This window comes from Astyanax mexicanus, chromosome 5 (genome assembly GCF_023375975.1).
Source record: "Astyanax mexicanus isolate ESR-SI-001 chromosome 5, AstMex3_surface, whole genome shotgun sequence".
Classification (NCBI taxonomy): Eukaryota; Metazoa; Chordata; class Actinopteri; order Characiformes; family Acestrorhamphidae; genus Astyanax; species Astyanax mexicanus.
The window spans coordinates 32,407,245-32,421,453 of NC_064412.1; the positions used below are offsets into that span (position 1 = coordinate 32,407,245).

At 37.2% G+C, this 14,209-nt stretch overlaps 1 protein-coding gene across 3 annotated transcripts; it reads left to right on the forward strand.

Annotated features, from left to right (window-relative positions):
* Positions 1 to 1,345: 1,345 nt before the first annotated feature.
* Positions 1,346 to 13,979, forward strand: ift27 (intraflagellar transport 27 homolog (Chlamydomonas)). Of its 3 annotated transcripts, none has more exons than XM_007231211.4 (7): positions 1,346 to 1,517; positions 3,404 to 3,483; positions 8,185 to 8,244; positions 9,525 to 9,584; positions 10,092 to 10,209; positions 11,794 to 11,903; positions 13,444 to 13,979. In XM_007231211.4, exons 1-7 carry the CDS (start codon positions 1,484 to 1,486, stop codon positions 13,540 to 13,542), a joined length of 561 nt encoding a protein of 186 aa, XP_007231273.2. In that variant the 5' UTR covers positions 1,346 to 1,483; the 3' UTR covers positions 13,543 to 13,979. The 3 variants fall into 3 exon arrangements, with proteins under 3 accessions (XP_007231273.2, XP_022531251.1, XP_007231274.2); XM_022675530.2 differs by having other exon boundaries at positions 1,346 to 1,423; XM_007231212.4 differs by having other exon boundaries at positions 1,352 to 1,570.
* The last annotated feature ends 230 nt before the right edge of the window (positions 13,980 to 14,209 follow it).

Here is a 14,209-nt window from a genome sequence, read left to right on the forward strand (position 1 = left end):
CTTTATCTGTACAGTAATTTCTCTAAAGAAAATACTTTTACTTTCAATTGTAACATAGTTCTCTGTGTTTGTGTGTATTTTTCTATTATTATGATGAAAATGTGAATGTGTGTAAATGTGTAAATGCTGCAGTAGTGTGTACAGTAATACAATCTGTTTCAATACTGCTTTACTACAGACGAAGGCTTTGTAAATTTTGGATTTTTTTTGTATCCGTTTCCAAAGCTCAGTTCATTTTCATAGTCACTTACCAGCTTACCACATACCAGCATTGTTTACAATGAATGCGTTGAACATATTGAAACACTTGAAAACCTTTGGTATATAATCAACAGAAGAATGGATGATCACAAACAATCAAACTAAGCTGAACTGCTTGAATCTTTGCACCAGGAGTGGAATAATGTTATCCAAAAGCAGTGTGTAAGACTGGTGGAGGAGAACATTCCAAGATGCATGAAAACTGTGATTAGAAATCAGGGTTTTTCCACCAAATATTAATTTCTGAACTCTTAAAACTTTAAGAATTTGAACATTTTTTTTTTTTTGCATTATTTGAGGTCTAAAAGCTCTGCATCTTTTTTGTTATTTCAGCCTTTTCTCATTTTTGCAAACAAATGCTCTAAATGACTATTATTTATGGAACTTGGATTTGGGAAAAATGTTGACTGTAGTTTATAGAATAAAACAACAATGTTCATTTACTCAAACATACAAATAGCAAAATCAGAGAAACTGATTCAGAAACTGAAGTGGTCTTGTCGATGAGAAATAATATCCTGTTTGTAGTTCACTAGCAATTCTCAATAAAAAAGGAAAAAAATAACCTTTTGCTGAAAATAACCACCTCTTTTTTTCACAATAACAATTTTTTTTTTACTTAATTTGTTTTACTTAAAGGTCATGGCAGTTTACTGCAAAATTTTATAAACTGAATTTTGTACAATTTCCCGTACCATTTATTGACTTGGCCTGAAGAGCTTAAAAATGGAAAAATAAAGAGAAACTGGGGGTGTACTAAAAAGTTTGTCCAGTAGTGTGAATATACTTTATATCAGATGATATATATGTTTTTGTCAAATCTACTTCAGGCGTGTTTTTTTAACTGTATCTGAAGCATTAAATAATTATTTTTATAGTATTATAATGATGAGGATAAGTAAATAAGGGTCACGTGGACTGTTTGGTCTCCTCTGCGCCCTCGCGCGGCTTTAGTGCGTACTGCTACACAGATCCGAGTGACGCGTTTCTGTCTGCGTCACTTCTTCTGGCCAATCATCTTGCTGAATCCGCATTGCGTGTCTCCTTGCGGACCAATGAAAACGTGAGGTTTCAGTTACCAAGCAACGCATCGTGTGCAGCTTGTCTGGGCGGAAGAGAGTGGAGCTGTTATGAGAGAGAGAGAGCTGCGCTGATTAAAACGGTTTAGTGGTTTATTATTGTTGTATGATTGGTGGCTGATTCAGATAGACAGATTTATCCGATGGTGAAATTACGGGCCAGGTGTATTCTCGTGGGTAAGCTGCATGTTCCGGGTCTTTAATGACTTTAATGGTTAACGTGGTGTAAGGTAATAACACAACAACACAACAGCAGCAGCTCGATACAGCTCACACTGTAGTGTTTAACTTTACTGTTAATGAACCCTGTGTTACTGAACTGTAATCAAACAAAGTCAAAGCTACCATTTATACTCTCGATTTGTTCTCTCGCTGTTTAAACTCTGCTAAAGAAACGTTTAAACAGAATGATCAGACTATCAGATATAAGTTTCTCTCAGGTTCAGTTCAGTTTTTTTGTCACTGTAGTATCACAAAACACTATAAGGCTACTAGAACTAGACAACAGGCAAAACACAATAGAATGTGAATACACAGTTTAAAAATATTTTAATAGTTTTTCTTTTTTTCTACATTGTAAATAAATACTAAAGTTATCCAGACTATGAAGGAATCATGTAGTAACTTAAAACAGTGTTTAACAAACCAAAATACTCTGAGAAGCATTTATGTGCTCTTTACATGTGGTTTCTGAGGCTGGTAAATCTGATTAACCTATCCTGTGTAACAGATGTAACTCTTGCTCTACCTTTCCTGGTACGGTCCTGATGAGAGCCCGTTTCATCATAACATTTTTGATTATCTTTGCAATTGCACTTGAGGATACTTTCAAAGTTCTTGAGTTTTTTTTTTCAGATTGACTAACCTTTATTTCTTCAAATGACTTTTTTCTTACTTGAGTAGTTCTTGGAACAATACAAATTAGAACATTACTAAAATATGACTATTCACTGTATACCAGCTCTACCTCTTCACAACTTTACAACTGATGCTCTCAAACACATTAAGAGGCAAGAAATCAAAGTAATTAACTCTTGACAAATTCAGCACAGCTGTTAACTGAAGGACATTCCAGGTGAATACCTTATAAAGCTGACTAAGAAAATCCAGCCAAGTTGAGCAAAGTTGTTCTGGTTTGTTTAACTCTTTTTTTTTTTTTTGTTTACTAAATAATTTCATATGTTTCTATATTTTCATAGTTTCTATCTATATTTTAGGTGACCTTAGTATAAGTCTATAATGCAGAAATAGCACTATAGCAATAGTTTAATGACTCTTAAAAGGTGCTAAAAAAAAGCTGTTACATAAAAAAAAATATTCAATAATAAGCATTATACAGGGTGAGTTGATTTAAATTCCACAGGACATCCTTTTTTATCAGAAACAAAATATGTTTTGGACATGTTTTGGCCTAAAAGTTAGCCCATCTCACTCCTTGCTGGCGTATAAGGACGTCATTTCCCCTTTTGTTTCGTTTCCCTTTAGTTTCACAAATAAAAGAGTGACTTTTGACTTAATATGCATTATGAATAGTAATATCTGTGTTGATGCTGGTGGGTACACAGCAAAAAATCTACTGGCAAAACCTAAACAAAATATATGCAAATTCAGACGTATATGTTTATATTAAGCAAAAAAATTATAATAAAATTTGTCAATGGGGTAAGCTAATTTGTCTTTGTAAGATTTCTTGAAATAAGCAATCAATTACAATTTCAAAAATAAAAAAAAAAGTATAATTTTGTGGCTTCAATTTAGACATGAGAATCAGAATTTCTTTTTTATTTTGACATTTTGTACTTATTTTAAATTTAGATTACTTAAAATAAGGTGAAATTTCTAAGCAAGACTGATTAAAATCATTATTCCTAAAATGATACCTAAAATAAGACAACAATTCTTATTATATATAGGATTAATTGCCTTGTCGTGATTTCTGGTCGTAGTACCAGCACTGTCGAGAGATCTTTATATAACAAGTCTTTCTATAAAAATGTTGTAGTCATGGTTCTAGTTGTTCTGTAGTCAGAAAGATAATAATGAAGATCTGTGTTTGTGTGCAGGTGATGCAGCGGTGGGGAAAAGCGCCCTCTCTCAGATGTTCCGCAGCGACGGCGCTCACTTCCAGAAGAACTACAGCATGGTGAGAAGTGCCACCAACTTTAGTTAAACTCCACTCAGGCACAGCCTTTAACTCGATAATTAGTTACTTGTGATTCAGCACGCTCACAAACACTCATTTCATAATTGAGTTAGAGATGTCAGACTGAAGGGCTCTCAGAGGCGCACTGTTGATTACAATAAAGCTAATCTCAGTTAACACCACCTGGCACCTGACAACCGAGAGAATATCGGGGAACCGCTTCCTGCCAAATTCAGCGGCACTTGTTAAAGTCCTACAGGCAAAGCGGGTGATGCCTCCTCCATTGTGAAACAAAATCCCTTCAATCGATGCCTTATTGATCAGCCTGCATCACCTGTAAGAACATCTGATGTTAAAAGTAGAAGATGCGCAGATCTACTGCATATAGATCATGTACAGGGACAGGCATGACTTTGTAGCCGCTCAACAATATTTCAGTCTATTATTTCTGCAAAGTTCTTATTTACACAGTTAATCTCCAATCATCCCCAAAGTAAAGCTTAATCTAGACTGAAATTCATCAGTATTTATTGGCAGACATTCATCATAGATAGTCTTATTTTTTTTAATGTTTTTTTTTTAACTGGTGTCACTTTTAAGGTAGCTAAAAATCAATCGGCCACCAGTCTAGCATTGTGTTTGCATATCCTTCAAAATGGGACAAGCTTTTTAATGGTGAGCTGACCTGCATTTTAAAAGGACTATCGATGATATTGCAAATAAACTATTGCAACCATGACAGATCATTATTTCCTGTCTATTAAGGCAAGGCTCTGATCTACAATGATGTAAATAGTATTTGCCCCCTGACAGATATCTGGTTTTTGCTTTTTTATTATACTTACATTTTTTCAGATTAATAAACAGATTTTAATATTAGACAAAGATAACGTGAGTAAATATAAAAAGCAGTTTTCAAATTATAATTTAATTTATTAAGGAAAAAAATTAAATTTGAAAAAGTGGCCACCATTGGCGGCTCAACTGCAATCAAGCATTTGCTATAAGTGCTAATGAGTCTTTCACATCTCTTCTTTACAGAATTGGTTTAATTCAGCCTCATTGGAGGGTTTTCCATCATGAATGGCCTGTTTAAGATCATGCCACAGCATCTCAATCAGACCACTCCAAAGCCTTCATTTTGTTTATTTGAGGCATTCAGAGGTGGACTTTCTGGTGTGCTTTGGATCATTGTCCTGCTGCAGAACCCAAGTATGCCAGAGTTTAAGCTCACAAACTGATGAACAGATATTCTTCATTTATTATTCATAATTAACTGAGGCAAGGGAGGCCTGTAGTATCTTAGATGTTGTTCTGGATTCTTTTGTGACCTCATGGATGAGTTGTCCATGCCATAAACTGATACCATGTTGAGCTGAAAAGGACACCCATTTATATTTCAAATAATGATTAAAATCGACAGTGCGTCTTAAAGTCTGGTGCACCTTATTTATTAAAAAGCAGTAGTCACTAACCGCAGCGCTAGCTCATTTGCCTCTTTTTTGCTGAGGCAAGTATATTGGACTGTAGTCTGCGTGTTTGTCGTGTTTAAACAAGCTACATGGGACAAACTGCTAGCAGATAGCACCCTGGGTTACCAGTACAGCATTTACACCCCGCTAGTGCTCTGGTTAGTGGCTAATGCTAATGCTGCTGCACCCAGCCTTAGTGCTGGAGAAACTTCCCTGAAAACTCACCCTTACACAAAATATTGAAAATCTAAGCTTACTTTACATAAACGGAGGCACTTTACTCACCCAAATAAACATTTTTCAGGAGAGAAATCTGTGCAGATTAACATCCAGAGCTTGTTTGACATTAAAAGAAAATGTTTTTTTTTTAAGAATTACAGTTTTGTTTACAGCTTCCACGTGAAACATGGCGACACCCTTGCTAATTTGATGTAGGCATCCTTACTAGTGTTGTTTAATGCACCATATAATTCAGTGCACCTCATAGTCCAAAAAAATACAGTAATATTTTTTCTAAACTAGCAACCTGTGTTGTCTGTGTGATGCTAACAAGGGGCCACATCAGCTTTCTTGGAACACTGGTGTAATTCCCCCTTTTTTTTATCACTGTTGTAAATACAAATCACACTTTAAGCCCCCCTCCTCCAGTGTGGACAGCTGTATACATGCATTTGTTGACAAGCTGACAAACACATATGCAACAACATTTTAAGTGAAAAGAACACATAAACTGAGGCAGATGAATATTACTGCAATATAACTTCCACCAACGTTCCATATTGCAGTAGCAGTGTTCCTGCCTGGAGAGGCAAAGACAGAGACACCATTCTTCCTATTACAGTCAGTGTAGCATCAACATGATCCTGAAGGAGATATTGTAATATAGAAATGCTAAATATTGTTGATTTAATACAGAGTACAAATTTATCTCTCTTTCTGCCCACTGATTAAACCATTTGCTTTAGCGCACACAGACTAACTCCTGTTAGCAGGCCCAATGACTTAGCGTATGACTGTTATGACCGACCTTTTTGGCTGAATAAAGTCGATGGAGTTGAACGGGACGGAGATGAAAGGAATTGAATATAGAGGAGAGAGACTCACAGGGCTCTGCCTACATCAGCATGCTCCACAGCTACAGGTGACAGGAACGTCAATAATTTATACAACCACTGCAGTAATTGGGCTCAGTGTGTGTATGTGTGTGAGGGTAGTAGTAGTAGGGAGAGATTTGCAGGCATAGGTACAATGCCAGCCTGCTCAGCATGACGACAATAAAGCATTGTTTCATCTACGTGAGAGAGTGAGAAAGCGAAGGGGCGAGAGCGTTCACAGAAGTCAGATAGGTGGACTAAACATCACTAAACGTCATTAAATATGACACATGCTGATCGATGGGCTGATCGATGGACAGTGGTACTGCGTGGGCAGAAGTTGAAGGGCACTGGCTGAAATGACGGCACTCATGTAAAATGTCAGCAGGCTTGTTAGTGAAAGCGGGCCGGGCTGTGTTTACCCGTAATGAGCTCTCAGCTCTCATTGGCATTCCGGAGCGCGTGCATGCGGTGTGTAATATCACGTCCACCAGCCAGCCGGTACATCCTCCTAGGACCCCGCGCTCCCTCTTTCCGGGAACTCGCTTTCTACTGAACAGGCGCTTCCATTCTACTGAAGGCTCACGGTAGGTAAAGGAACCTTAATCAGCTCAGCCTGTGGGACCAAATCAGGTCTTTCCAAATGCGCATCTTCTGAGGAGATAAGCAAGCTGTTTTACTGATGGTGAAGAGACGCAGTCATCGTATTAAAACAGAAATCTAACTTAACCTTCAGTCTCATAGGTCAAACCACACTCTGTAGTCATTTTATGATATTTACATTTACCTCAAACTTGTATTGTCCACACATTGTTCACTTTATTAGAAACCCCTGCTTTAATGTTTCACTCATTGGCCATTTTATTAGAAACACCTTAATTGTATGTCCACTTATTGGTCACTTTATTAGAAACCCATTAACTTGGCCTCTTTATTAGAAACACTTTACTTGTATGTCCATTCATTGGCCTCTTTATTAGAACCCCCTTCTTTAACATTCCACTCAATGGTCCTTTTATTAGAAACACCTTAACTGAATGTCCACACATTGGCCACTTTTATAGAAACACTTTGATTGTATGTCCACTTACTGGCCACTTTATTAGGAACCCCTTAACTTGGCCTCCTTATTAGAAACACTTTACTTGTGTGTCCATTCATTGGCCACTTTATTAAAACCTCCTGCTTTAACATTCCACTCATTTGCCATTTTATTAGAAACACCTTAATTGAATGTCCGCACAATGGCCACTTTTGTAGAAACCCCTTAACTTGGCCTCGTTATCAGAACTCCCTTACTTATACGTCCACTCCCTTTTCACGTTATTAGAATCCCATCATTAGAATTTAACATTCCACTCACTGGCAATTTTATTACAAACACAACAATTGCATGCTCGCACACTGTCCACTTTATTAGTAACCCCTTTACCTGGCTTCTTTATTAAAACAGCTTCATTGAATGTCCATTCACTGTCCACTTTATTAGAAAACCCTGATTTAACAGTCCATTTACTGGCCATTTTATTAGAAACACCTTAATTGTGTGTTCACTCATCGACCACTTTATTAGAACCCCCTGCTTTAAAGAGCGACTAAACTCTAAACCATATTTTAATATGGCTATTAATAGCTGAAATGTATTTGTTTGAAGGAATGAAACACACCAGTCCTGCTTAAAATTAAATAAATACATTTTTGTGAGCGCCCTCCCGGGTTAAACTGTGCTTTTGTGTACTTTTGTCAGCAGACACATCACAAGAGATCAGTGGATCAGTCAATCAATATTACTGCCCAACCATCTACATCTTCCCACTATTAGAGGCACACTGCTGCTGCTGAAGCTCAGTCAATCAGCTCTCCCTCCTGCCCTGCCTCTAAACCCATACATCGCCCAGTGCCCCTCCCAAACTACCCCTACCATTTTTTTTTTTTCAAATTTAAGCTGATTGTGGAGTCAGCAAAAATCAGGGGCTTTGGTTACCCTTTACACTCCACTCACTCGCCACTTTATTAAAAAAAAAAAACTTGTCTTGCATACTCATCACAACAGCATGTAAATGTATGATGTAATATGTCTGTTCCTAAAAGTTCAGCAACTTTATCAGTTTATTTGTTGAATGTTTGTGCTTTAGACCGCTGGTGTGGAGCTGCTGGTGAAACCAGTGAACATTCCAGAGACCAGTGACAGTGTGGTGAGTATGGACAATTACTCAGAATTGCGCACTCCTCTTCTATAGCATGGCTTGTACACCTGAAGAATATGCAATTTCAATCTTGGAATTTGTTTGTAAGCAACAATAATAAAAAATGCTTTTTAGGCATTTCAGTGTCTTTTGCCCTGTCCGGATGTGATTTAGTTTTTCCTGGGAAGGGGCGGCGGAGTAGTGTTTTTTTTACTAGAGGATATCGGCAAAATGTATAAGCAATCTGTGTGGTATCAGTAATCTTAGAAAAAAACTATTGAAATGGAAGTGGCTACTTGATTTACTCACTGCCGTCACGTCCCAAAACACACGATGAAACCTATAACCTGCATTTAATAACAATAATAATGCACTTTTAATTTAACAGCTACATGTTTATAAGACATGTATATATGTAGGCTGTAAGCTATGCAATAAAGCTTTGAGACTTGAGAAAAGCAGTATATATTTTTTTACCACAAGATATGATGGAATAATATACCAATATGTGATCAGTCACATGGGATTATTTTTTTACGCCTTATTTGATTAAAAGGTAATATACGTGAGAATCTTTACTGACACAGTTTGTAAAAAATCCTGAGACACTGTGGTTATGTTTACATTATCTCACCTCCCTAATTAAAACATAGCGCAACAAATATTTTGTAACCAAATACACAAAAAAGTAAAACAATTTTGTCATTTATACAGAAAAATGACTTATTTGTTTTAGGCTACTGTAAGTCACAATGACTAATTTATTTTTGAATTTCTTTTAGCATCGGAGGCACTTTACTGAACTTCAAAACGCAAAATAGAGTCAGAAAGACGTCAGAATTAGCTAAAAAACAGATTGGATGGCTTGCTATAGCCACAGGGCAGTGTTAAGACTCACACAACTACTTTGTTCTGTCATCAACTTGGCGAGTAATCCAGCTCTGAATAATAGTTATAGCTAGCATTGCTGCTGAACTTCTTCAGTCCAGCAGAGGCTGCAGTGTATTTATGTAGCTGTATAAAACACTGTATTATGTTTTGTTGGCATGCTGGGTCTGCAGGGAAGTTAAAATGTTCAGTGTTCAATAAACATTTTTTTATTGTTACTAATTGATAGTTTTGTCTTTTTTTTAAATAGAAGCTAGACAAAAATACATGTAGACACTTTTTAATGCATGCAGTGTTGAAAAAATGGTTAAAAAAAAGAAACCTGCTAAAAACTCAGTTTCTATCAAAAATGTTCATTTTGGTGCATCGTTACTGTATTGTGTTTGTCCGAACTCCTCCAGGAGCTGTACATCTACGACTCAGCTGGACGGGAAACCTTCGCGGAAGCCTGTGAGAAAATGGTGAGACACAATTTACACAGAAATATAACAAACATACTGTTCCTATACTGTTCCTTAGTTTGAGCTGGATCTAATCCAGTGATGCCAGTCCCAGTCCTGTGGCCCCTGTGGTATAATTTCATTTCCTGCCTGCTCCAGCACACCTGATTAAACTCCTAAAGGAAAGGTCTGGTAATTAGCTGAGGTCAATCAGATGTGTAAGAATGTGTGGGAGAAAGCACCAAATTGAGTAGGGCAGTGGGTCCCCAGGAATGGTACCAGTAGAACCACTCATTTAAAATACATCTAGAAAGAATAGTCCAGGGGGGGTTTACTGAGGAATATCCGTTTTCTGTGCCATAATGAAGTCCCTAGATATATTAGTTTAAGGCTTTGCTTTCAGTACTGGGTTAATTGAGCTTCTGCATATAATTGCTGAATGTGTGTGTTTTTGGCTGTTGTGTGTTAGCAGGATCATTATTGGTCACATTTACAGGATTGTAAGTGTGTGTGTTGTGTGTTTGTTAGTGGGGGCAGCCTTCGGTGGTTTGTGTGGTGTTCGATATCAGCAGCCTGGCGTCTTTTAACAGTTGCAGCCGGTGGCTGCAGAGAGTCCGAGCACACTGCAATGGACTGCAGGTACCAGGTGAGAAAACACACACACACACAAATACTGTTTATTTATATTTTATTTTTTTATATAATTGTAGTACATTTTTCTTCCCATTTTCTCCCCAATTTACACGGTCAATTACCCAACCCAATAATTCGAACTCCCCCTATCACTAGTAATGCCCCAACACACCAGGAGGGTGAAGACTAGCACATGCCTCCTCCGATACATGTGAAGTCAGACTTCGACTCTTTTCGAGCTGCCGCCGATGCCGCATTTCTCACAGAGGAAAGCACAGCGACTCGGTTCCGATACATCAGCTCACAGACGCTTTGTGCTGAGTGACATCACCCCTTGCAGTGATGTGCGGAGAGAGCGCCATCTACCCACCCAGTGAGAGCAAGGCCAGTTGTACTCTCTCAGGGCTCCGGTAGCCAATGGCGAGCTACATGAACAGGATTCGAACCAGTGATCTCCTTATCATAGTGGCAGTGCTTAGCCTGCTGGACCACTTGGAGCCCCCACAAATACTCTTTATTGATACATAATAAGTAGTGCATAATAATGACATTGCCCGTCATTGCCCATCATATTGCATATAAAATATTTTAAATATAGCGTAAATAGTAAAAAAAAGTGAAATTTCAAATGAACATGATTTACACGGACATACCTGGACAGCAGTATGTTAATTATTTTATTAAATGTTACCTCAGAGGACAGCTTCGAAAAGCCCACACCTGTATATATTGTGAGTTGTTATCTTTTGAGTGAGGCTGAACACTGGCCAGGATGCACATGACAAGGCAACATGAATTATGAGTTTACTATCAGTTGTCCACTCAAAAATCTTAATCTCTGCTCCTAAAACTCCTTTTAATAGCACTGTTTTATCTGCTGTTGCATTTTTTTCTTCGTTGTAAATTAAAAAAATGTTTTTTAATGAATTCAAACATATATTGCTTATTATTGTTGTCCCTGTTTTATTATTGTTATTTTAAAGATTATTATTAACATTTATTTGCGCGTAAACGTCAAGCAAGCCACTCTGGGAACCTATAATAAGCTTTTTGTTATATACTTTGTAACATTTTGTTATATACTTTGCATAATACTAAATATTATTCCCACGCAGATAAAATGACATGACATTTTCAATGTCATTGCACATTGCACTTTGCTCTGTTATTTTTTTAATTATGGAAAGACCATTAGCAACATCTACTGCACTGCACCGTTTACAGATATATCTTTACCTTGTATAGTATGTTTTTTATAACCTTATATATTTTCTATTCCTCTGTGTTTTAATTTATGTTTGAATATGTTTCTTATTTTATTGTGTTGTTGCTGCTGGATGCCTAAATTTCCTTTGGGATAAATAATGTATCCATCCATCCATCCATCTATTCATCCATCCATCCACATTGGATACTGTTTTCTGTACCATATTTTTTGATGTTTGAGTGTATCAATCACAACAGATGCAATCAGTCAGTGAAGACATGTTTATATAAATGCTTCTTTAATTAGATTTAAATATCATTAGCTAACATTAGCCTGAATTGTAGGAATGCTTTAACTGAGCTGGTTGTAACTATGATCTGGTGTGTGAAGGTGTGCTGGTGGGGAATAAGTCAGACCTGTCGTCAAGGCGGGAGGTGGAAGAGACCACAGCACAGGATTGGGCACAAAGCCAGGGTCTCCAGTACCACGAAACCTCAGCTGTAAGTGACCTCTGATAATGACTACATGCACTAGAACTCACCTATCACCAGTTTTTCACCTTGTTTTTATTTGCAGTAAACATTGTTATTCCTTTAAATTTGCCAGAAATGTACCTGAACACACCTAATTTCCAGACTCCATGCCCATCGCTTGATATGTTTGTAAACTCTGTCGCTATTTAAACGCCACACAGGCAAGGTTTGAAAATAGACTGTTTTCAGGGTGGAAGGGCATTTTCACACCTGTATTTTGTCTCTCTGGTCCAAATCCGCTGGTGAGTTTGTTTTACTTGGATTGTTTTCTCCCTCTGTGTGGTCTGATTTTACACAGAAATAAACCTAAACGTACCAAAATGCGCCACAATAAACCACGCGAGTAGGCTGTGTCCTCTGATTGGGTGTAAATATAAATATACAAAGAAAGTAAGTACCACTTTACCAGTCTTAAGCTATATACCATATTTGCATTATTGTTATATGGGTTTTATTTATACTGTCATTCCATCTCAATCACCATCAATATTGCACTATTGTCTTCCGTCTTACGTATGTTTATTGTGTCTTGTTGTTTTGTACATTTAGTGTCTCCCACTCTTTTAGATTATTTATCTTATTTCTTTTTACTTATATTTATATATCTATTTTTCCCCCACCACTACTGCACCTTGTTTATGTCTCATGTATGTCTATTTGTGTCCCTGCTGTATCGTACACATAGTGTCTCCCATTCTTTCTTTTATTTTATCTATTATCTGTACCTGCTATAAAATTGGGAAGGAGAATCATAATTTCAATTCTCTGTATGTCCTATACATATGCAGTATTGACAATAAAACTACTTGACTGACTTGAAAAGTATAGCAAGAAGATGCTGTGTTCCAGCGCATATATCTGTGCTTTAACACTGAACTCTGAAACGCTGCACTTTCAAACACAGTGTTTGGAGGTGCCGTGCAGATGTATACATAGTAAACCGAGTCACACGGCTGTGAGCAGTGAACGCAGCACAGACCACACGTGCATTTGTTCATGGAGTTGGTAATTAGCGTTATCTGGCTAATATATCAGTTTAAACTGCACCTAAATTTGATAGCTGGGTCAGATCGAGACCGGATCACATTCTCACCACAAACGAACCGCTCCAGAGTTCTTTTGATCCACACCAGAGTGTGATTACTGTTTTCACACCTGCTCAATCAAACTGCACTAAAGTTACAAACGGATGCAGAGTTCGTTTTAACCGGACCAAATAGTGCTGGTGTGAAAACGCCCTTAGATAGCAATGAGCATTGCGACACACCTTGCGCAGAGATAGGGCCCATAGTGTAATAATTATAAAAAAAAAATAAAAAATTAGGAGAGGTACAGTATATCTCAAGAAGTATTGAAATTGTACAATTACACTACATGTGCACTACAGGATACTGATATTAGTATACTTACTACAAATAAACCTATACTTGGGAAATATACATGAACCTTGTTTTTTTTTGTTTTTTTTTTGTTTTTCATCTTTTGTTCATGTGTTTGTGTGTTGCAGAAGGAGATGGAGAACTGTGATGCCCCCTTCCTGAGTTTAGCCCAGGCCTTTTACACACTTTATCAGGAGCGCAGGCAGATGATTCAGACCCTCGGCTGATGTTCAGTCTAATTCTGGAGAGTCCACTACATTTAGGTGATTTCATGCTCTAGCACTGCAGCTCTGAACCCTGGTCCTGGAGTCCCCAACCTACACATTTTAGTGATTCACCTACTTCCAACACACCTGGTCTAACTAACTATGTAATTATCTGCTCCATTCCCATGCTGGAGTGAGTGTGTTACAGTAGAAGCAACACAAAAGTGTAAAGAGCAGGGTTCTTCTGGACCAGTGTTGGAGATCTTTGCTTTCTTAATCATTCACAGTAAACCGCAGTGTGAGCAAATCACCAGTCAACTGTAGTAAGAGTCCCCTGTTCACTTTGTACCAGTACCACATTTAATACTGCAAATCACTTTGTATGTACATTCTTTGCATTTATACAAAAATAAAACAAATTCAATAAATGAAACAATGGGCATGTGCCTGCTACAGAAGGTTTTGATATCTCAGTTGGATTTTCTGTGCATATCAGCTCTAAAAAAATACTTTTTGAAGAAATATATTATTTAAAGTTTTTGGTTTAGTATTAAATATGTTTTAAATAATAATAAAAAAAAAGATTCAACTGATGCCAAATTCAAAATTGAATCAGATACATTTATTCAAGTTTTTTGTTTCTTATTGTGAAAAAAATGACTGTTAATAATTTAGGATTAACACATAT

What these genes read in the sequence shown, in the direction of transcription:
- ift27 (XM_007231211.4), top strand. Translation starts at nt 1,484, where the DNA reads ATGGTGAAATTACGGGCCAGGTGTATTCTCGTGG. An exon ending in GGCCAGGTGTATTCTCGTGG is followed by an intron (nt 1,518 to 3,403) that starts GTAAGCTGCATG and finishes GTTTGTGTGCAG; the next exon opens with GTGATGCAGCGGTGGGGAAA. An exon ending in CAGAGACCAGTGACAGTGTG is followed by an intron (nt 8,245 to 9,524) that starts GTGAGTATGGAC and finishes GAACTCCTCCAG; the next exon opens with GAGCTGTACATCTACGACTC.